A 23746-nucleotide genomic window follows, 5' to 3' on the forward strand; every position below is an offset into this window, starting at 1 on the left:
CATGCAAGCTTTGCCCATGGTGACTTTGGCCATGTCACCCAAACTGCAACAATTTCTCCATCAACAAAGCAGGAGTTGCTACCCTACCCCATGAGAATTAGAGAAATGAAAAGAGTGGTGAGCCTTTCAAAAACCAGCAGGACTGACTTGACTGGCCTCCTGGGCAGATCCTGACTATCGTGGCACCTGGGGACAAGCCGGGGTGGGAGCCGCTGGCAGGTCTTCCAGATGCCCGTGATGGGAGGAAGCGGGGGGCACATACGTGTTCAGCGGGTGTGTGCTGGTTCAGTCCCCGAGTGCTTCCTATGTGCCAGGCACGGGGCTGAGCACGGAGGATGCGAGACCCAGTCTGGCCGGTGGGACAGATAAGAAACAACAAATAAGTAAACGGAGAGGCCGTATCTGCAGATACTGGTACGCGCTACAAAGAAAATAAGACGGGATGCCACAACCATCTTGGAAAACAGTCTGGCAATTTCTTAAAAAGGTAAAGAGACGCCTGCCATACGATCCCGTCATTCGGCTCCGAGATATCTACGCAAATGGGTGTCCAGTGACCGGGCCCTGAATGAATGAATGACTGTTCTGCACGTCCGCATTGAAGGTACAAAGATAAAACTTGGCTGAAGCAGGCAGGACGGGTGGAGGATAGGAAAGAGTTACACTCGGATTCCAGAAGCGCGTCATGAAAGCCATCACCCCAAAGCCTCGTGGAACATGCTGGGTGGGGGCCGACGTGTCCTTGCATAGTCGGGACTGAGTCATGGCGGAAACTCTGGCTCCTTTGAGAACAGTCACTTTCCTTTGTTCCCGGGAGCTGCCCCCCAACCCTAGCCAGCTGGGCTTTGTGCCCCCACCCCATGCCTCCTGCGCCAGCTGGTCAGGGTGAACACAGTGTCACTGTGTGACCGCCGGCGACATTCCACAGACCCAGCCCTGTGTTTGCCCCAGCGATTGGTCTTCCCCTCCTTGCCTTGCCCCATCCTTTGCGTATCCAAGCCTGGGCTGCGGTTTCCTGAGATGGGGCAGTGGCGCTAAGAGGTGAATGTCAAGTTCCCAGAGCCACACCCCCTCGGTCCCCAGCCCAGGTTCATACCAACCAGTGACTTGGGCAATCCTTCCAACTTCTCTTAACCTCATGCTGTGTAAACAGGATGAGGACAATACCCACACCATGGGGTCACTGGGAGAATTTACTCTTGAGAATTCACTGCAGAGCGTTCTTCACCCTGCCTACCACAAGTTAAGTACTTAATTAATGACAGCCTTAATCTAGGACTTGCATTTTCTCCTTCTCAGGTGATCATGGTCTTGTTACACACCTACAGATGTGAATGAAACACCTCTAGGATCTCAGGTGGTTGGGGACTATTTCTTAGAAGAGCACTGATAGAGGCACCTGGGTGGCTCAGTTGGTTGAGCCTCTGCCTTTGGCTCAGGTCATGATCCCAGGGTCCTGGGATCCGGCCCTGTGAGAGAACTGAGCCTTGCCTCAGGGCAGCCTGCTTCTCCTCCTCCCTTTACCACTCCCCCTGCTTGTGCTCTCTCTGTGTTTTCTCGTTCTGTGTCAAATATATAAATATAATCTTGTAAAAAGAGAGGATTGATGAATAATAATGTAATGTCATAATATCCAGCATTTATTGAGGAATTGTGATCTCTTCTAGGGATCACATAACCAGTAATTAAGAATTATACTGAATAATAGTGGCCAATCCTGATTTAGCACTTACTATCAGCGACGCCCTGTTCCTAATGCTTTTTGTGTATTAACAAATCCTAACAACACTTTGATGAAGAAAAACTATTAGTATCCTCATCTTACTTATGAAAAAACTAGCACAGAGAGGCAGAGCAACTGGCCCAAGTTCAACCAGTAAGTGGCAAAACCAGGATTCAGAATCTCTTCCCCTGCGTGCTAACTCTGCAAAGATCAAACTAGGTGTAGTCATTTCCTGTCGCCTGGTCGGGAGGACTGTATTTCCAAACAGGGTATTAAATTAGGCCAGTAGTCCCTGGAGCCCTGCAAAAGACCCACAATTCCAGGCAGTGTTGTGGTTTCTCCCTCCCAGAAACGAGAACAAGCACTCAAACCGACTCTAAGGAGACCCTTCCCCCAAGTGACTCTAATAAAAGCTGGTGTTCTCCAAATGAAAATTTTCTCTGGTTATGGATGAGGGATGGGTTGGGGAGGGATGGGGGTGGGAATTACTGTTCTTGTTTGGGATAGGGAGAGCGTGGTCAAGTCTTAAGAGAGATGCCAGGTAAGACAGCCTTTTCTTTTTTTATTATTATTAATTTTTTAATTTTTTTTTACAAACATATAATATATTTTTATCCCCTGGGGTACAGGTCTGTGAATCACGAGGTTTACACATTTCACAGCACTCATCATAGCACATACCCTCCCCAATGTCCATAACCCCACCACCCTCTCCCGAACCCCCTCCCCCCAGCAACCCTCAGTCTGTTTTTTGAGATTGGGTCTTTTATGGTTTGTCTCCCTCCCTATCCCATCTTCCTTCATTTTTTCTTTTCCTACCCTCCAAACCCTCCATGTTACATCTCCACTTCCTCATATCAGGGAGATCATATGATAGTTGTCTTTCTCTGATTGACTTATTTCACTAAGCATAATACCCTCTAGTTCCATCCACGTCATCACAAATGGCAAGATTTCATTTCTTTTGATGGCTGCATAATATTCCATTGTATATATATACCACCTCTTCTTTATCCATTCATCTGTTGATGGACATCTAGGTTCTTTTCATAGTTTGGCTATTGTGGACATTGCTGCTATAAACATTCGGGTGCATGTGCCCCTTTGGAGCACCACGTTTGTATCTTTAGGGTAAATTCCCAGTAGTGCAATCGCTGGGTCATAGGGTAGCTCTATTTTCAGTTTTTTGAGGAACCTCCACACTGTGTTTTAGAGTGGTTGCACCAGCTTGCATTCCTACCAACAGTGTAGGAGGGTTCCCCTTTCTCCACATCCTCGCCAGCATCTGCCATTTCCTGACTTGTTAATTTTAGCCATTCTGACTGGTGTGAGGTGGTATCTCATTGTGGTTTTGATTTGTATTTCCCTGATGCCGAGTGATGTGGAGCATTTTTTTTCATGTGTCTATTGGCCATCTGGATGTCTTCTTTGCAGAAATGTCTGTTCATGTCCTCTGCCCATTTCTTCACTGAGTTATTTGTTCTTTGGGTGTTGAGTTTGTTAAGCTCTTTATAGATTTTGGACACTAGCCCTTTATCTGATATGTTGTTTGCAAATATCTTCTCCCATTCTGTCAGTTGTCTTTTGGTTTTGTTAACTGTTTCCTTTGTTGTGCAAAAGCTTTTGATCTTGACAAAATCCCAATAGTTCATTTTTGCCCTTGCTTCTGTTAACTTTGGCGATGTTCCTAGGAAGAAGTTGCTGTGGCTGAGGTCGAAGAGGTTGCTGCCTGTGTTCTCCTCAAGGATTTTGATGGATTCCTTTCTCACATTAAGGTCCTTCATCCATTTTGAGTCTATTTTCATGTGTGGTGTAAGGAAATGGTCCAATTTCATTTTTCTGCATGTGGCTGTCCAATTTTCCCGGCACCATTTGTTGAAGAGGCCGTCTTTTTTCCACTGGATATTTCTTCCTCCTTTGTCAGAGATTAGTTGACCATAGTGTTGAGGGTCTATTTCTGGGCTCTCTGTTCTGTCCCATTGATCCATGTGTCTGTTTTAAGACAGCTTTTTCTTTCCTCGATTCTTCCCATTTACAATTGAGGGGTAGACCGTGTTTAGATAAAATCTTTTTGTTCTCCATTTTCCTTCCTTCTGGAGACAGGTGTGTCCTATAGGTTTCCTGCTGGCTTTCCAGCTAAATTTTCCTAAAGTTTTTGGTATACAGATTCCAGGGGACTCCAACCATCGTATCGATAATGACCTTCTGTATTGATAATAACAATAGCTCGTCTATACTGCTCATTTACTACGTGGCAGGTGCTGTTCTGGGCACTTGACCTTGACAAAGACACTATCCTTGACCAAATTTTCGTTAGGTTCCTCTGAGCCCTCTTCTAAGCTGGGCCTGGCCTTCTCTGTTCAGCCTGTCCTTGCTGAGACTGCAGGATCCGGTTTTAGCAAGAATCCTACTGAGTCAGTTGAGCGAGGATCCCCCCCCCCCACTCTAGATAACTGGTCACCCTCCAGATCTGATCAAGTTCCCCATCCCCCATCTTTGGTGTCTAAGTCCGGGGCTGCTTCTAGCAAGAATCCTGCTGTTTAGCAAAAATCTCCCCATCCTTTACATCTCCTCTCGGTATTTCCCACCCATCGGTCCCTCCGTCTGCGCCTGTGCTGTCTGTCCCGGAAAGCGAGTTTCCGCACTCTCCCCCTACTGCAATACCCCTCTGGCAACAGTCCTGAATAAACTCTCCCTTACCGCTCCAGCAAGTGTCAGGATAATTTTTTCACCGACAACATGAATGAGTTCATCCAACCTCACAAGGATCCTAAGAGGTAGGTATCCTCAACGTCTCCCCTTAGAAGCGAGGACGGAGGAAGGAGAGAGGATGCCCTCCGGGGTGAGACATCAGCCCTTGGCGCCTGGACGTTCCCCCGAGCTCTTCGGCTGCGGGTGGTCCCATCAGTGCATCTGTGGGGATACGAACCAAGCAAGATCCCGCGCCCTTTGCGACACAGAACCCCACACTCTCCAGCAGCCCGCGGAACTGCGTGGGAGGCAGCAGGAGCCAGAGAAACCCGGAGGAGGGCGCGAGCGGCGGGACGCCGTCTCCTAGCAACCGGGTCTGGGATCACGTGACCTGCCTCACGTGGCCGGGCGGGGCGGGGCGGGGCGGGGCCCGGCAAGTTTGTTTCCCGAGTTCGGAGCCCAGGAGCCCCCGCGGTTGCCGCGCAGGTGCCCTCCGCTGGGGTCGGGATGGAGCTGCCTGCCGTGAACCTGAAGGTGGAGACGGGCAGGGCGCGGTGCGGGCAGGGCGGGTCCCCCAAAGTGTGTGGCCGGGGCGGGCGGCGGGGGGGGGGGCGGGGAACGTTTGATTTTTTTCAAGAAGGATTTCAGAAGGGAGAGGGTCGACAGCTCGGGGCAGGAGGGGGTGGTGGGGAGACAGCGGGAGACGTGGACCCCGGGTGGGAAGGGGGTGAGCAGACCGGCCGTCGCAGGGAGAGGGATCCAGGGAAAGGCCCGCAGGAAGACGGAGGGCGAGCTGGAGGCGGCGGAGGAGGGAAAGGGCCGCCGGTTCCCCTTTCTGGCCTCGGCGCCTCCGGCCGCTTGCCCCGCGGGAGCCCGAGGATCGCTCGGGCCTGCGTGCCCAGAATTCCGCTGGAGAGAGGGAGGGAGGGAGCCGCGGGGTGGGGGCGGGCCCTGAGAGCCCCGGGGAGGGGGGGGGGAGGGTCCCGGCGGCGGACACCTGCCCGTCGCCGAAAGAGGGGCTGGACGGTCCACCTGCACGGCCAGCGCCGCCGCGCTGCTTCGTCGGCTTCATCAGCTTAAGAAAACCCGAAATGCCCAGACCAGTGGTTTCCAAAGCGCTTAAATCCAGCGTCCTAATTTCGTAAGAAACAGGAACTCCAATAGAAGTTACTTAGACGCAGAAAACCCCAACTTTGTGCCTTTAGGGAGACACTGCGAAGCTTCCTGGGGTGTCTTCATTTCCTGTGGCATGTCCTCAGCTCCTGGGTGCCCGCGGCTTCTTCATTTTGTCCCCGCCCCCGGCGGGCTCTGCTTCGGGGCTGCGCGGGCCCCAGAGGGGCTGGGGCCTTTAGCTTTGGTCAGGCAGGTGTGAACGTCGGCCCAAACCTGCCATTTGGGGTCACGGTGCTGTCCCCTTGAGACTGTATCCAAAAACGCCCTTTTACTTCCAGTGACAAAGCACTTAGCACACGTGGTATACCCAGCACGGAAGGCCTCTGAGGGACAGAGGAGCACAAAAGTACACGTGATCCACGCGTGGGTTACTAGACTTCACGGGGCAGATTTCCCTTATCCTCATTTCCCTCCCAGAGGCTTCCAGCCAGTTCGATTTATAGCAGGAAACCGAGGTTTGTTCGTATCAGCATTCGCTGTGTTCCAGGCAGTGTCTGGAGTCAGTGCCCCCTGCCTTTTCGCTGATGAGAGTTTTGCCTAAAATCATTCCTAAGAGAGCATCAGGTGAAACGGAGAGGGCAGGGAGCCCTGGTTCCTGGAGCATCTGTGGGGTGCCAGGCCGTTCATTTGATCCCAGCCACCTTCTGAGAAAGCTGATATTGTCACCTTTTTTACTCCTGAGCAAACTTCAGCTGGGGCAGATAAGTAATTTGCCAAAGTCCCACAGGGATTAAGTGGCAGAGTCCGGCTTTGAACCCACTGGGGTCAGACTTCAAAGCCTTGCCCTTTCCTGGCCACCAGTTAGGGCTGGCTTTGGCTTTGATGGTTTCCATCCACTGGAAGGGCTTAATCTGTTTGGGACTTTTTTGGTTTTCGGGGTTTGTTTGTTTGTTTGTTTGTTTTTGAGCAACTTTATGGGCCTACAGTCCAAGCACGCCCACAGGTATGAGCTGTGCTGGCATTCTCTGCCCCAGAGTGAAACGGGGGGCCCTTCCCTTGGCTTAGGAAACAGGACCCTGTGTTTCCAAAGGTTTTAGCTGCTACTAATCAGAAATAAGTCAGTGCTTGGAGGCCCTGAAGGGCCAAGATTGCCAGGAACATAAAGGACATCCTGTTGAAATTGAATTTCAGATCAACAGTGGACAATTTTTCAGCATAAGTATATGCTAGGCAATATTTGGATCATACTAACAAAAGGCTTATTAGCCAAAATTCAAAACTAACTGGGCGTCTTGTATTTTTGTTGTTAAATCTGGCCACTCTAGGGAGGGCGGCTGTCGACTCCTTGCTTGTAGGCTCTTAAGTGGGATGTTGTGAGATCAGGGCTGCCCGGGAGCTGGGAGAGCGCACCCTGTGGACCTGCCTTCCCTCATTTCATATTCCGTGGTATTTGGTTGAATCCTGTTCATGCTCAGCCCCGCCAGAGCGGTCAGTCGTGCCAGTGATCAGAAACAGCTGCCCCAGGCTCTTCACACAGAGGGCCCTAACTGAGTCCCATCTGGGAGAAAGGACATTTGACAAGCTTAGAAAGGAGCAGACTGGGGCTCGGGAAGTCTGTGAAAAAAGGCCCAGGGAGCAAGCAGTGTAGCATTTGGTTAAGGACTCAGCAAGCCGACTTCCTAATGGCGGTGATGAGAATGGCCGCGCACTGAGGGCTGACTACCCGGCGGGCACTGTGTTGTGTGTTTCACACGCCTCTCCACCTCCCTGTACCACTAGATCCACAGAACAGCTCGTGACACAGGCATGATGGTCCCTACTTCATAAAAGGGCAAACGGCAGTTTCGAGAGGTCAGGTGCCTTGCCCAAGATCACACAGCGTCCACGGTCATGGAGCCCCGGCTCCCTGGGACCAAATCTGCATATCTGACTTTGTTGCCCACTGCCCGACTCTGCCTCCCTGGCATGGCGTTCCTGACTTGCGTCTCAGCCTCAGCTATCCTTGGGGACCTTTCTATCTCACGTAACGGGCTGTGTTTACACAGGACTAAGAACTGGATTCCCCATATTGATCTGTCTGTTGACCTTAGGTCTGTCCACCGCCTGTCTAGGAAGTCTCCTTCCGCCCCATTCGCCCCTGGGCCCTTCAGTAGCAGACGAAGGGTCTGAGCCCTGGTCCCCATGTCCCCTCGGCTTCTCCTTAGCCTTCCCTTCTGGTTAAACCTCCTCATTTCCCTCCTCCCTTCCCTTACTCTTCGAGATCCTGATGGCGAAGCATAGTCATGACCGCTTACTAGCTGCGTGACCTTGAGCAGGTCTCCTAACTTCTCTGAGGACCCTTTCCTCACGGTACAAAGAAGATAAAAATAAACCCTACCTTCTAGGGTGATAGGAGGAGGATCCCGTGGTCCCGGAGCTGGTGGGGCAGTACATTTCTAGTAGCAGAAAAAGTCAGACCAGATAGAGCGATTGGGACACTTGGCTCTGAGCTCTCTTTCTGTAAGCGTCACATGTGGGCCGATTGCTTAATCTCCCGCTGCCTCAGTATCTTCCTCAGTAACAGAACATGACTGCCCCCCCTGTCCCACGTGGTGGCCAAGTGTTCAGGACAGTGCAGACACATGGCAGGCAGGTCCGGCCTGGTACCAGGAGTTGTGTTGTTAACGCTGTTAACACAGGATGCCTGTTCCAGACAGGTACTTACGGTCATGACGTGGTCATTCCGTGGATTCGTACAGGGACCGTGAGACACCTGTCTCTGTGCTTGAGGGATAGCAGGTGGGAGCGGGGGAGGAAAGGGATTGCCTCCATTTCAGAGACCAAACCTGGGGCACAGACACAAAGGGACATGACCCCTGGACCAGAACCCAGGCCTCCACTCCAGCACCTACAACCCCTGCCTGCTTTGCCTCATCCGCCCTCTCCTTCCCCGTCTTCTGGGGAAGAACCAGGCAGCCCCCGGGCGCCGAGCACTATATGAAGAGTCCAGGAGCTCCGGTCTGTCTTTGCTCTGGCCCCGCCGGGAAGGGCTGCCCAGTCACATTCTCAGAGGCCAGGGCCTCCCTCCCCCAGTCTCTCAGGCCGTACCTGAGAATCCCTGGTGTCCCCTTGGTTACCGGAAACCTCCCCAGCAGTTGGCAGACAGTCCTTTGTGCTGAGATGAGTCACTGTTCCCTCCTGTGTCGGGAAGAGCTGGGCCCATTTGGCTCGGTTGCTGGTTGGAGCACCCCTGAGCACAGACCACTCTGTAGGCCTGGGTGGCTGTGCCCTCCCATGACAAAGATGGGGAGACGGAGGAAGAGAAGACTTTGTCTTCTGGGGGTTTCTATTCCCAGGGGCTTAAGAGATGTGATCAAAAGCTGCTAAGTTTCTTAACTATAAAACAAAAGTGAGGGCACACGGAGGGGACACAGTATGTCCTTAGGGATCCTCTGTATTTCCAGGTTGTGCTCTTCCCAAACAGGTGACTGAGTTTTGGACTTCGGGCAGCCGCTTACTGCATGTTACAGGTCTCTCTGGCTCTTGGCTAAATCTTTGTCTCACAGGTGACACAGAGCCCTTTCCCTACAGGCTTGCCTGCGTATCCGCTAGTTTCCGGGTCTCAGCTTTTCACCTTCCCCTCGTCAAGCAGGGCTCTGCAGGGCCAAGAAGCACCCATGTGTTAAAAACCCGTGGTGTGCGTGGTTGGGGTGTGAGAACCAGAGCACTTGGAAATGAAGATGGTTTCTGGAACACAAGCCAATAGCAGGCAAGGCTCAGGTGTTGATTTTCAGAAGGAAGGTGTTCATGTGAGCTGCCTCCCCCGTGCTCCCTTCCTCGGTGTCTTCTCTTAGTCTGAAAGCCGGACACCAGGACCACTGCAGCTTGTCACATGCTATGGTCTTTGAGGCAGGGTTTCTCCCCTCTGTGGGCAGGGTTTCCTGTGAAGACAGAGGGGGTAGTGGTTGGCTCTTGAGATAAAGATCAGAATTCTTCCCCACAACCCCCAGGCCTGGTCCTGTCCACCCCCAGCTTCCTGTCTGTCTTCCACTGTCTTCCATCCAGCTACATTCGTTTGTTTCCAGAATGTTCCATGCCGGGTGAAATGTTTGAGAAACTTAGCGCCATTTCATCCTGTCTCACGAGCCTCTGGGAAAAGAAATCCACGGCCGACTAAGCCTCCTCTCCCTCGATCTCCCCGTCTTCATAACGGGAGGAACACACCCGCCCAGCCCCAGAGAGGCCATGTGGTCAGGCAGCACCAGGATCACAGTCAGGTTTGAGTTGTGGCTCTGCCACGGGGCAGCTATGTGACCGTCGGCAAGTCACTCGCCTCCGAGCCTCCCACTTCCTCAGCTGTAAATGGTGCTTCCGTGGGCTGTGAGGGTTAAGCACGTCCGCGTACAGAACACAGCGTGGTGGCCACACTTAGGAAACGTCCAGAGCAAAGAGGGGTAGCCGGTCACGGAGCTGCCGTCTCGAGCCAGCTTTCTGTGGTGTAGACGGTTCGTCAGGGGCACTGGTCCTTGCGGAGCTCTTCTCCCAGCCTAACGCCTTGCTTTCGAGCCACGGTGTCTTTGGGTTCGCTGGCGCGGGGCCTGGGGGTGAAGGTGGAACGTCGCGGCCTCCTGCTCCGATTTGAGCTCCCCCCACGTGCAGAAAACGTCCTCCTTTGTCGCAAGCTCCCCTCCGCTGAAAGCCCAGTCTCCCCGTGCCGTGTGAAGGTTGGGAGCAGCGGAGTCAGACTTACACTTGAACTCGAGTCTCCCCGCACACCATGGGTGGAATCTGGATCAGCGTAATTTTCCTTGGAGTCTAGTTTTCCCATCTGTGAAACGGGAACAATCATGGTGTCTGTTCCAGAGGCTTTTGTGAGGCCCGAAGAAGGGGGCGCGAGGCGTTTGGCGCAGAGCAAGTGTACGATAAATAGTACCTCTTCTCGGACGGCTTTCCCCTCCACAGCCAGAGTTCTTTCCTACAGGTGCAAGCCACACTTCTGCCCTTTCACCGGTCTGGAAGCCTGGGCTGTTCACTGCACACTCGCTTCCAGGCTGGTACACTGCTCCCGCCCCGGGCTCTTGGCAGCCCCACTCCCAGCTTAATGCCCTTAGTCACTTGAGGAACTCCTTCAAGGTCCCTCGTCTACCACTGGGACCCCATGGAAGCTCCTGACTCAGGACTTCTGGTCCCCTGCCGATTCGGGCCCACCCCCTCCTCCTCTTTTGGGCTCTGGGTCCTGCCTCGCCATTGGTCTTCCCACGCACCCCCTCTGGAACACCTTGCTCTCCTCCCTTTGGCCTGGGTGGTCCCTGCCCATCCCTGAGCACAGACCGGCCTCCTCTTTCAGAAGCTCCAGCCAACAGCTGCCCTCCCCTCCCCGGAGCATCTGCTGCCTCCTTCTTTATCTGCTTTCCAAGAAGGGCCCTTCTGATTACCAGGAGTAGAGACAAGTTCTAGTAAAAAGGACTGTGATTTTAAGGACATATGGGACAATGAAAGGGTTTGTGGAATGGTGCAGAAATCTAGAAAAAAGCCAGAGGGATTTTTTTTTTTCTTAAGCCCTACCAAGTTCCTTGCTTGCAGAAAAGCCTTCCGTGGCTTCCCTCCCTGCATTTAGGATGAAATCCACGCTCCCTGCTGAGGCCCTCAAGGCCCGCCTCTTCCCCTGGTCTCCTGCTCCCTCATCCTGTTTTTCCCCTTTTGCCTCTGGTGCTCTCTTGATGCACGGGGCAGACAATGCCTGTGCCCCATACCGTACCCCAGCTCCGGTGTGCCAAGGAACCAGCCTCTTGTGAGTCCCACGCCGCCCCTCCCCCCCCAGCCAGTTCCAGTCCAGGTATATCCTCTGATGCCAGCGCTGACTGTGAAGCAGGAGGGGGTGTGGGTGTCTGCTGCCCCAACGGAGTAGGGCAGAGCCCTGTGGCGGCTCCCCCTGGCCTGACCTGCGCTCTTCCTCCTTCACGTCAGCTCTGCTCACTGTCGCTGGTGTTCTCTTGTTTTTGTTTTGTTTTAACAGACATTTGTAAAGCCCTGTTAGGTGCTAGACGGGGGCTTCCTGTGTGTTCTGCCTCCAGAAGCTCGCCCCACCTCTCCCCAGATGGTGTGTCACTCCTCATTCTTTTCTTTCCTTCCCGCAGATGATCCTGCTGGTTCACTGGCTGCTGACGACCTGGTGAGTGACTTCGCAGGTGTCCACTCCTGTGTCCTCCTGTCTCCGGGGATCCGGAGACCCCCCGGGCTCTCATCCACGTGTCTCCCTGCCAGTTCCAGAACTAAATAACACCTTTGTCAAGAATGTCATCAGCAAGCTCCCCAGGTCCCAAGAATGTCTGAGGGGCAGGCATTTTCCAGAAGCCTCTGCCATCACCCCTCTCCCCCCCCCCCCAGAAGCTTTAAGTCTTCATCCTAGGGGAGGTGGCTGGCCCAGGACAGTCCCCACAGCTCAGATCCTCCTCCAGACATGCCCAGGCCTTTTTTAGGGGCTTGGCGTGACTCTGGTGCCTCCCCTAAAGCCTTTGTATCTGGAAGGTATGAGGTGCTAAAGCCAAGGGGCTAGTCTCACATAGCCTGCTGGACTCCCCAAGGCAGCGGGGGGTGTTTGCCAGCTAGAGCTCTGTGTGTCTTTGACCTTGGGTCCATCACTTAGACCCCTGAGTCATTTTGTCAACTAAAATGAGAGCATGACTAACCTTCCTAGTTACCTTGTGAGGTCATTGGATGGTGAAAGCCCCATTTTAGAAACTGTAATAACCATAACCACTAACATTTCCTGAGGGCGTCCAGGAGCCAGCTCAGCAAGTAGATACTTCATGAGCCTAGACCCGGGGTGGGGTCACTTGCTGAGGGGTGGGCCGCACTCTTACATCACACTCCTGCCCAGAGATGGCAGACTCGGGATTCAGATGGACCTGGCGTGGTCCTGGGTGAGCCGTGGTCCTTCTTAGGTTTCCATCTGTAAAATGGGTGTAAGGCTGACACAGCCCTCAGGGGCCCTGTGGGAGAAGCAGGTTGTGTTCATCCGACACTCCCTGGGGCCTGCGACAGAGGGAGGTTCGAGCATTGCGGACTGATTGCTGTCTGTTTCACCTGCTGAGCTGCGGGGCCATTGCCCTGCCGAAGCAGGACTGGAGACCGCTGGCTTCCGTGGGCGTGTTGCCAACCTCGCCGTACGCTGCAGCACGGGTAAAATGGCTGGGAATAAAGCAGACGGTGAAGGTCATGGCTAATGACTGGGGGAAGCAAGGTCTGAATAGACTTCTCAGTCATACCCCTGAAGATTCTGAGCTGTGGTCTGGGCGCCCCCCAACCTGCCCCGCACTAGCTTCTTTAAAAGCAGAAAACCAAAAAGGCAGGTGACTTATTCAAAGACTATCAAGCCGAGTCTTGTTCTACACTTCACAGCTTTGCTTACATTCTCTGTGGGGTTCGCTTCAGAGTCAAGTAAGTTAATGAGGCGCCCCACTGCATGCGGGAGCCCCCATGACTACTGTGGGTGAGGGCGTGGCAGGCCTCTGGAGCCCCGCTGTCTGGATTCAAATGCCATCTCCGCCCCTTAGAAGCTGTGTGGCCTGGGGCAAGTTCCTTGATCTCTCCATGCCTTAGCTGCCTCATCTTTAAAATGGGGATCATAATCATGCCTCCTTTCTAGAGTTGCTAACATAAATGCACATAAGTGAGTTCATTTAAAGCATCGAGAACCGTGCGGGACATTTTTTAGGGGCTCTGTGTTAACTAATATTTTCACTGGGTTGACGAGCCAAGAAGTAAACCTATCAGATGGTAGTTGGTAACGATGCCCTAAAAAATAAAATAGGAAGTCACAAGCTGGTATTTAAAACTAGGTGGTTGGGGAAAGAGTCTCGGCGTCCACGTGGGGGCTGAGACTAACAGGACAGGGCTGTGTTCAGGGAAGAGGACGCCGTGCGGGAAGTGGCTGGAGGACCAAGGGGGCGACAGCTGCATCACAGGCCACGGCCCACGGGGCTCCTCGGGCCACGGGAAGAGTCTGTATTTTATTGCAAGTGGGAAGGAAAACTGGGGGAGACTCTCAGCCGAGGAGTGACGTCCCCAGATTTACACGACTCCTGGCTGTTTGGAGAAGGGCCTGGGTGGGCAGGAGTGGAAGTAAGGAAGCCCGTGGGGAGAGGCTGCGGTGACAAATCCTGGCCGGAGAGGATGGGGTTTTGGAGCCGGAGGGATGTGGCCAGATTTGGGATCCACTTGGGAAGTACAGGCAGTGGGCTTTGCTGACGTTTCCAGGACCCAGCCGGGGAGGAGGAGAGCAAGTGCCCTGTGGCGTCCTCGCAGAGGGCCCGGGACTCAGAAGCGGGGAAGAGGGGCCTGCGGGAGGGGAAGGGGCGGGCCCCTGTGGGGCGGTCACCTGACATGACCCGGGTGCTCCTTCCCACAGGGGCTGCATCACGTTCTCCGGCCCTTACCCCTGGGCCAACTTCACCATCCTGGCGGTGGGCGTGTGGGCCGTGGCTCAGCGGGACTCCGTCGACGCCATGAGTCTGGTGAGGCGGGGGGAGCAGGGTGGTCCGTGGCCCCCACTCTTGCCCCCTCACCCATCCCAGTCCTGTCTCTTCCTTGTAAGGAAGGGGCCCCGCACCTTGCCCCCTATTTTCCATTTCTTAAGCCTTGTGAAGAAGCCGTCCCCAGCTACCAGCCCAGGTGTGTCCTCACTAGCCTGACCCACTTCTCGGCCTGCGGGACTCCGAGAACCCTGAGTCTGCTGGTTGCCTTCCCCGAAGGAAGCACGGGTGGGTCCCCCGAGGCGCCCCAGCTTGGCTCCTCCTCAAGGGCACTGGAGCGTGTCCCTGGTAACCCGCTTCTAGGGCCCTATTAGTGGGGAGGGCTGTGGTGGGAGCCCCATGGAGAGGGAGCTCCTCTACCTCGTGAGGTCAGAGCAGACACAGCCCCGAGGGGCAACAAGAGCTCCCACGCAGGCCTGTCGGGATGACTGAGAAGGGGGCTCCCATGGTGCAGATGGATTGAGTGAACTCTAAGGGACCTTCATTTCGAAGGTTCTAGAACCAAGTCTGGTGCCCCACGTCACAGGGGGAGTGGTCCTGCCTGGTCCAGACCTGGGTCCTGCCAGCTAGCCGATCTGTTTTCCAGCAAGATCTAAGGACACAGGTGGGCAGGGACGGAGCTTCCATCTGGCGTACGTGGTAGGGCAGCCGTGAGCGCGGGACGGAGCATCAGGGAGGGCATAAACCCTAATGGCACGTGATCACCCTTGCAGTTTCTCGGTGGCTTGGCAGCCACCATCTTCCTGGACATCGTCCACATCAGCGTCTTCTACCGGCAGGCCAGCTTCACGGACACACAGCGCTTCGGTGCCGGCATGGCCATCCTCAGCCTGCTCCTCAAGCCCTTGTCTTGCTGCTTCGTCTACCACATGTACCGGGAGCGCGGGGGTGAGCTCCCGCTCTGTACTGGTGAGGCCACCACCTCCCGCTGGCTCCCTGACTGACCTCTCGCCAGCCAGGGTGCTGGCAGCGCCGTCTCCCACGTCTCTCCTGTCTCTGTCTTGCCTGACCTGCAGCCCAAGTGAGCTCACCTTGCCCTGGGGGACAAGGGCTCAAGGCACGGGGGGCGGTGGGGGCGGGGCCTGGTGCCAACCCCAAAACCAGGCTGCGGGGGATAAACGCTCCAGTCTCTGCTGCACGAGCCCAGCGCTCCTATCCCCGCCTGCCGTGAGCTTTCCCGGGCATCCGACTGCGGGCAGAGTTGGCAGCGGGACCAGAACTTAGTCTCAACCCCAGCACTGAGCGCCAGTGCAGCGCCGAGGGCTCTGGCCGGCCTGCAGCCTGAGGCCTGTCAGCATTCCCGGGGCCGGCCCCTCCTCTCAGCACCTGCCAGCCGCGGGCCTAGAACCTGCCTTCCTGCCGTGTGGGGTCTGGGTGGCCAACGGAGAGGGGCTGCTGGCTTGCGCCACGGAGCCTCGGCCGAAGCTGGCCCTGAATTGGCCCTGCTCACATCCCGGTCACCTCAGCCAGGCCCACTGCAGCCCCTCCCACACCCCTGCTCATGGCGGCTGGGCCGTTTTCCTGTTCTCTCTTACATACAGCTCATCTCCTTTCTCGGAGAGGTGGGGAGAGAGTGGGGCGGTGGTCTTTCACTGTTCCCTCCCAAGAAAAGCGGCCCAGAGGGGCCCATGACCCACCTAGGGAAGCATCTGGGCCAGGGCAAGAGGGGCCTGCGGTCTCCCCGGGACTGATCTCAGCATTGCCCTGGCCTGCCCTGGAGTTAGGGGGGCCCAGTAACATTTCTCCCATTAGGCAGATGAGGGAGCTGGCGCCCAGAGCCCCTGGGATTTGTTCAGGGTCAAGTGTGCAGGGCAGGGAGGGGAGCAAAGAGCATGGGCACTTAGAGCCCTCGCCCCTACCCTGCACCCCCATCCCAGGGTTCTGGGCTCTGCACACTGTGCCAGCTCTGGGCTTTCTGGACCAGTAACATGGTGTCCACTGTGCCCGGGGTGGGGGCGGGGAGCCTGCGAGCCCAGGGCTGGTCGTCCATCTGGAGCTCAGATGCTTGCTGCTCTGAGAAGGCCCCAGTGTCATGGCCAGGAGCACTGGCTTTGGGCTTATGCTGCCTTGGCTTGAATTTCCGTGTCCTCCACTTCAAGCGCCATACTGGGGGCAAGTCAGTTCATCTCTTTGACCCTCAGTTTCTCCATCTGTAAAGTGGGGCCACCCAATACCTGCTCTGGGGGGTTATGGGAGGATTGGCTGAACACCTGCCAAAAGCTGGGGGATCTGCTGTCCCTGTCACTGTCGTTCCTGGTGAATCTTGGTTTGGACTTACAGTAGACTGTCGTGAGTCTTCACCCTTCGTTTTTTCCTTCCCCTCCACCCCCAGGTTTTCTTGGACCATCACAGGAGCGCAGTGGCTACCAGACGATTGACTCACCAGAGGCGCCCACAGACCCCTTTGTAGGCTCAGAGGGCAGGAGTCACTCCCCACAAGGGTACTGAAGCCAGTCCACTTTGCCCAAGTGCAGGGGCCAGTGGAGCAGACCCCAGAGATGGCCCAGGCTGCCTTGCCCTCCTCGTGCCTCGGATGGCATTCTAGAGCTGCCCCTGACCTCCATGTCCCTTTCCTGGACTGTGTTCTCCTGTTCCCCATCACCCCAGGCAAGTGCCCTGAGTGGCCAGGAGCCCCATGCACACCTGTCCCAGACTCTCTGAGGCCTCCCCTCCCTTTGAGGTACCCCACTGGTCTGAGGCTGGCAACCGTGGTCATTTTCCTCACGTCCATTAGCTGCTCCGTGCAGCCCTGTCCAGCCATACCTGAGCCAGGCCTTGCCCACAGTTGGTTGACCTTGCCCACAGAAGCTCTGAGAGCTTTGGGTCATGGTCAGCCCCCAGAGCAGTCCAGCATGGAAGTGAGGTCCCTGTGCTTCTCATGCCTAGTAACTTGGTGCTTGGGGACCTTGGGGCTGGAGGCAGGAGACGTCTGCAGCCCGGAGAACCCCCATGGCCGCCAACTGCCCTTCCCATGGCCATGGCATTCAGGTCTGGGGAATCCGTAGCTGGGGTGTTTTGAGCCATGGTTAATCTCCCAGCTGCCCTGGGGGCCCCTGGACCTGCCATTCCTGGGAAGATTTCTCCTTTGAATCCGCAGGGAAGCTGGCTGGGCTTAGGGGCCGGCCTGCTGTGGCTGGAGGAAACACATGCTGGTAACCCAGCTTTGGCCTAGCCTCCGTCCCAGCAGCAGAGGGCGCTGTTCAGTGCGGGGGGGGGGGGGGGGGGCGGGGCATCTGTGTCTCTGGGTCCGATGACTTGGGTATGGGTTTGCCTCCCCCTCAGCCACGTTCTGGCTGTGTGCCTTTGAGCGACTTAATGACTCTGGCCTCAGTTTCTTCTGGAAAAGAGCCAGTGCCAGCCCTGGGGGTGATGACGTGAACAAAGTGTGTAGTGCCTGGCCCTGCAGCTCCCCAAGCCACAGTGAAGCTCGCGGGTTGCTCCTAGATCCTGTGATGATGTGGGGTCAATAGGCTAGGGGTGACCTCTCCCTGGCAGACCCTGTATCTTGGTGTCCGGGCCGACTGGGACCAACACCCGTCCAGAAGCCCCAAGCCAGGGTCCTAATCTATATCAACTGGACCGAGTGTTGACCTCTGGCTCTCCCAGGCCATCCTGGCTTGTCTCTGAGACAAGAGAGATCAAGGCCTAGTGCACAACCCCACCACCCTCCTGTATCCATCCATGCCCTGGGGTTCAGTACCTGTTACCGCCGCGCAAGGGCTGCAGGGCTCAACTCTGGTGCCTGCTCTCAGGGAATAGACTTATAAAGAGTCCTCAGTCAGGAGGCAAGAGCTCCAGAAGAGACCCCTGGGAAGGGACCCGTGTTCTGGACCAGAGTGGCTGCACGTCCATTAGCAGGAGAGCCGGAAACAGCTACACCATCAAAAGGAGACAAATAAATAATCTGCGGCACATTCGTTGTATGGCTGTGGTTCGGCAGTTTGTGGGAATAAACCAGGCCTCTTTCTGTGGACACGGGTCGCCCTATGTTGTGAGCAAAACAGATTCCAGGATGGCATCAGCAATCCGAGAGTGTTGGCCTGAATTTAAAACCTCCAAGCAATACCATATGTCGTTCACGAGTGTGTATGGAATGGAATAGGGAAGTGTGGACAAGACAGAAGGATCCTTCAAGTCCGTGGTTGAAGCAGCCTTGGGTAGGGGAGAAGTGTGGCGTTTGGGGTATGGGACTAAAAACCCCAGTTCCGGTTCTCTTGTTCACACCAGGTCCTGGCACACGGCAGGTTGCGCTGTGCCTTCCCCTGGGTGTATGTGGTCAGTATGTCAGTTTCCAAAGGGAATGGAAAGGTGGGGGCACAGCTAGTAGAGCCTGTGTCAAATGGAGGGGAGGGTATGTTCAGAGAGTCCAGTTCTTCATAGTCCCAGATCCTCAAGTCCAACCAGATCTTTATGGGGTTCGAGGAAGGCCTCCGTCTTAGGTAGGGATCCCCAGAAGCAGACACTGAATGCAGTGTCTGGCTTGGTGCAAAGCAAGGGGGCCCAGGCATTCTGGTCATTGGCCAAGGGCTGTCCCATAGTTGGGGACAGTGACTTAACCTTCTAGGCTCTTCTGGCTCCCTTATTATGCAGGCCAAATGGTCCCAGGAGCTGGAGGGCTGTCCTGCAAGAAGAGTGCCATCAGAGACCCAGGGACAGTGAGGGCCACCAGTGGGATGTCTTTCCAAACAGCTGGTCTCATAACTGACATCCTAACATTCATTCAACAAGCAACCAAGAGCCTATGGGAGCTAGGAGTCTTCTAGCTTGAGGGGTGGCGGTGGGCGGCGCGGTTTCCGTTTGCCATGAGAGGTTCCGGGCAGGGGAACAGCTCATAGGAAGGCTTGAGCAGGTTTGTGGCTGCCCAGCCTGTTTCTGGGCACAGTCGGGAGGCTGGAGTGGCTAGAGCCAAGGGAGGGAAGAAGGAATGAGGTCAGAAAAGCAACAGGGACCAGGTAGCAAAGGGCTAGTAGGTCATTTTGAGGACTTTGGCTTGTTCTGAGTGAGATGGGGTTCACTGCAGGGCTTTGGGCAGAATGGGACACAACCTGACCCTCACTCTAAAAGGACAATGTTGGTGGCTTGGACTGGGAGGCAGAGATGCGGATGGTGACAAGTGGCCGTGTTGAGCTGTACACCTGGCACCGATTGTCCCTTGCAGGGAAGGACATCAGGCGGCTCTGCCCACGGTCCGAGCAATCAGAGGCACCAGGGAAAGCCGCGCACTGGTTTAGGCACCGGCTGGACCACGCTTTACTCACCAGATCAGCCTCAGGGGGGGTGGGGGGGGTCGCATCGGTCCCCTAGGGCTGGCAGTAACTGACACAGGGCAGTGGGCTCACTCTTCACCTCTCTCCTGCCACAGGGGAAGGACACTCCCCTGCCCCTGGAGGACAGACATAGCCGTGGGCAGGAGAGGTGCCACGAGACACACATGTGTAATCAGAACAAAAGAACAAACCTGGGCTTGAAACGGGATGATATTCCCACACGATGTGACAAGGTCAGCACAGGCTGTCATGGGCTCTTTATCTCCTGGTAAGGAAGTGTTGCAGCCTCAAGGCTCATTGGTACCCAGCCCAACAGGGCTGCTCTTGGAGATGTTCGGAAGGCAAGGTGCCGGATTCATTCATGGACAGGACAGAAGAGAAAAAACAAGAATGTACCATTGCAAGGTTTACGGCCTGAGCAGCCTGGGGCTCAAGCTGCCACTGACTGGGAAGGTGGGCAGCAGAAGGCCAAGTTCAAGGAAAGGCCAAATGAGCCACACTGAGGAAATGCGGCTTCTCACCATTGGCTTCTCACCATGAGGCCAGCTTTTGTAGACACTTGGAAGTACTCAGTATTTTAATCTAGAGCGTCTGCCGTTCCCAGAAACTGTCAGCCACAGGAAGCAAATTCCTCATGCCTCTGGTCTCCTGTAGGTGAGGGCTGAAGCCACTTGGCTAGTTTCCAAATCTTGTATTTCTTGTTTTCACAAAGCTGAGCCTCCCAGATGAGGGAGCCAGAGGCAAGCCCTTGTCCCGGGAGAGGTCACTGTCTTCTGTTGGCCAAAACTGGGCCAGAGCCATCCGTACCTGCAGGGGCCCCCGCCTTAGGCCCATCCCATGAGTCAGTCCCCAGGATAGCCTGGAAATTCCAACTCTCCCAGCCTCCCTCCAGACTGGCCCTAGAGCCAGCAAGCCTTGATCAAATCCCTACTGCAACCCGTGACTGGCTGGGTAAGAGACATGACCGTCTCTTAACCTCACTGTGACTCAGTTTTCTCATCTGAAAAGTGGGGGTACTCACAGTGCCTGATTCAAGGATTAGTGAACTCTGACCATGTGTAACATCAGTGTTTCTCGTTCCCTGTTTACTGGGTTAATTATTCAGAGAGGGAGGGAGGGGGTGGCAAGTCTAGGGAAGGAAAGAATTTTCCTCAGCCCTCTTACGGTCCCTGGCTGGGTCTGAAAATTAAACTGACAAAGATTAACAGGAGAAAAAAGCCTGTATGTTTTCTCAAACTTGTACATGTATACGAGAACCTTCACAAGAGCAGGAAGGCCTGAGGAAGTGACGAGACCAGGGAGCTTTTATAACTTTCACACAAAGAAACAATAAATGTGTGAAATATTGACAAGACGGGTGCTGGGGTGGCTCAGTTAGTTAGGCGTCTGCCTTCCACTCAGGTCATGATACAAGGGTCCTGGGATCAAGACCCGCATCAAGCACTTTGCTCGGTGGGGAGTCTGCTTCTCCCTCTGCTACTCCCCCTGCTTGTGCTTGCTCTCTCTCTCTCTCTCTCTGTCAAATAAATAAAATCTTAAAAAAAAAAAAAAGGAATTGACAAGACAAAGGGTCTGACCTGGGGGTAGTGAATGGTGAAGAAATAACCAGGAAGATAAGGGTTAAATTAACAAGGTTTGTTTATACAGATTTCCTGGCTATAAATTCCCTGGCTCTGGTGATAAGAATCATCTTCTTTCCTCCTGGGAGAAGGAAAGGTGTTCTCCCCTACAGGGAGAACCCCTGTAGGGGAGAACACCTTTCACATAGGAGATTCAGGACCTATTTCAGGAAAGGACAGAGTAAGGTCAGAGTGACTTTCTTGCTTCTGCCATTTTTTCAAACGCTGAGGTTAAGATGTTCGGTATGTCACAGTGCCAGAATTTGAGGAGAGCATGTCCTAAGCCCCATCACCAGTCTGACCATCTGTTCATGTATTCATTTATTACCAATTCTATAATAACTTACTAAGTGTTTTCTACAAGTTTTGAAGAAATGGTCAGAAAATAAAACAGGGGTTGTCTTCACTGGCCACTGCAGAACCCCAAGGGCCCAGTTCCCCAGGTAGTTGAGAGCTTGTGTTCATACCTATGAATCTATAAAGACTATTGACAGATTCAACAGGTTATACAAAACATTATCATAGCGAAGATCTACACACCGATTCACAGACTTGAAGTTGAGCTTAGAGCTCCCGAAGACCAGCAGTGTGAGACGATTTTCCTTCCAAATCCTTGGTTCAAAAGAAATCTTACCCAGGGTATAAAACAGAGCGGGTCTGACAGAGCCCCCCAGTGCCACCGCCACGCTGAGACCAGGGCCCCAGGGCACAATATGAAAGCTCTTCTCCTACATCCACCTTATTCTTCAGCTTGGGACACAGGCCCCCAAAGAGGAGATGTGGCTAAGGGCAGGTGGAGACTTCTTGATTTTAGGGCCAGAACATGACAATGCAGAGACTGGGGTGCCAGGTAGAATTTAAAAGGAAAGCAACACAACTTCTACAAATGAACAGTTAGAGACTCGATGGTTGGGTTAATTCATAGAATAGATACAGCAGAAGAGAGAATCTGTACCCTTGAAGATATATGTGAAGGAATTACTCAGAATGGAGCAAAAAGTACAAAAGAAGATGTTGGGTCAACGGGCTCGGGAGTGCAGGAGGAACAATAGAAATGACCGCCATCTTCCCGCCCACCATCTTCCTGCCTCCCCCCCACCCCCCCACTTCTTAACCCTTGACTCTCCCGCCAAAAGGATGTATGCCCAGGTCACGTCTCCATAGGTAACCCAATACCTATGTGGGGGAAACAGAAGTATCAGGACCCCCTTCCCCATACCCTCCGATCACCAAATACCCTACCATATATGGATGTGAGCCCATGCCCTACCTTGGCCAGATAAAAGACACCCCCCCCCCCCGCCAACTCCCTCCCAGTGCAACTTCCCCCACTCCCCTTTTCAGAGTCGAGGAACCTCGCTCGAGGGTGCCCACCTCCTCCGGGCGTGACTTTCCTGGCTCCCCTTCTCCTGAGCCCTGAAACTTCGCCAGAGAGTGCCTTTAATAAATCTTGCCTTGTGTCTACCTCACCTGGTGTCATGTTTATCTCACGTATAAAGCCTTACAGAAGAGAGGTTAAGAAACAAGGGATAGCATGAGAAGTTCCAACATAACTCTGTGGGAGTTCTGAAGGAGCCCCTGGGAGAGAGGCAATGTTCAAAAGAATAATGGCAGGGAATTTTCCCAAACAGAAGACATCCACATTTCTAGTTCTCATCTCAGCACTTTGTTCAGCATTGCTTACCTGGCACAGTTCCAGGACAGAGCAATACTTTATAACAAATACAGAAACAGGGATGCCCAGGTGGCTCAGTCGGTTAAGAATCAGCCTTCGACTCAGGTCACGATCCTGGGGCCCTAGGATTGAGTCCCCCGTTGGGTTCCTTACTCAGCAGGGAGTCTGCTTCTCCCTCTGCCGCTTCCCCTGTCTGTGTTGTCTCTCACGCTCTCTCTGACAAATAAGTCAGTAATAAAATCTTAAAATACAAAGCAGATATAAAATGAATGGTGCAGAACACCAGAGATGAACACTAGGATCCCCAAAGCGGGGGCTCCCGGCTAGCTCAGTCAGTAGAGCATGTTACTTTCAGTCTCAAAGTCTGGAGTTCAAGCCCCATGTTGGACAGTAGAGATTACTTTAAAAAGCTAATTTAAAAATAAAAATTAAAAAATTCCCAAAGCAAGCTGGTAGAAATGATGTTGTCCTAAAAGAAATGCCAATTAACACTGGCTACTGATGTCTCACCAGCAACAAAAGGAGCCAGAGACCAGGGGAATGATATCTTCAAAGTCATGTGGAAGACAACCATCAGCCCACAATTGTGTACAATGAGTTCTCTCTCAGGAATGAAGGAAATAGGGGCACCTGGTGACCTGGTCCTTAAGCATCTGCCTTTGGCTCAGGTCAGGATCCCCACATCTGACTCCCCACCGAGTGGGGAGCCTGCTTCTCCCTCTCCCACTTCCCCCTGCTTGTGTTCCCACCCTCGCTGTGTCTCTCTGACAAATAAGTAAGTAAAATCTTTAAACAAACAAAAAAAGAAGGAATGAAGAAAACAAAGGCCTATTCAGAGAAATGACAACAGATTTTATCACCAACAGACCTTTAATACAGAAACATCTAAAGAACCTTCTTGTGGCAGGAGGACATTTTTCCATAAAGAAGATCTGACATATACAAAGGGAACACTAAACATATGGTTTAGTGTTCAAAACAATGCTGGTGCATTTCAGGAGGGCCTGGCCAGGCACAAAGTATTACAGAGTCCCTTTCTGCCTGAAAGGCGGGTAAACACTGCATTAACTTTAGACTTTGCCAATTTAATGTCTTGGAGAACCACTGAAAGAATAGAAATAGAATGGGTCATTTCCAAGACAGTG

At 53.9% G+C, this 23746-nt stretch overlaps 1 protein-coding gene across 5 annotated transcripts; it reads left to right on the plus strand.

The window, feature by feature from the left end:
• The first annotated feature begins 4829 nt into the window (after positions 1-4829).
• LOC101670474 (angiotensin II receptor associated protein) lies at positions 4830-18013 on the plus strand. 5 transcript variants are annotated; one of them, XM_045063750.1, is made up of 6 exons: positions 4830-4948; positions 11644-11678; positions 13917-14022; positions 14145-14268; positions 14754-14928; positions 16373-18013. In XM_045063750.1, the coding sequence occupies exons 1-6, from the start codon at positions 4922-4924 to the stop codon at positions 16416-16418; spliced, it is 513 nt and encodes a 170-aa protein (XP_044919685.1). In that variant the 5' UTR covers positions 4830-4921; the 3' UTR covers positions 16419-18013. The 5 variants fall into 5 exon arrangements, with proteins under 5 accessions (XP_044919685.1, XP_044919683.1, XP_044919684.1 ...); XM_045063748.1 differs by lacking the exon at positions 14145-14268 and adding an exon at positions 14567-14644 and having other exon boundaries at positions 14754-14949; XM_045063749.1 differs by lacking the exon at positions 14145-14268 and adding an exon at positions 14567-14644.
• The last annotated feature ends 5733 nt before the right edge of the window (positions 18014-23746 follow it).

Source organism: Mustela putorius, unplaced genomic scaffold (assembly GCF_011764305.1).
Source record: "Mustela putorius furo isolate JIRA1106 unplaced genomic scaffold, ASM1176430v1.1 tig00003853_pilon_pilon_pilon, whole genome shotgun sequence".
Classification (NCBI taxonomy): domain Eukaryota; kingdom Metazoa; phylum Chordata; class Mammalia; order Carnivora; family Mustelidae; genus Mustela; species Mustela putorius.

Excerpts from the sequence above, each read along its gene's own strand:
- LOC101670474 (XM_045063748.1), top strand. The coding sequence starts at position 4,922 with ATGGAGCTGCCTGCCGTGAACCTGAAG. Across the intron at positions 4,949-11,643 it reads TGCCTGCCGTGAACCTGAAG|ATGATCCTGCTGGTTCACTG; the intron begins GTGGAGACGGGC and ends TCCTTCCCGCAG. Across the intron at positions 11,679-13,916 it reads CACTGGCTGCTGACGACCTG|GGGCTGCATCACGTTCTCCG; the intron begins GTGAGTGACTTC and ends TCCTTCCCACAG.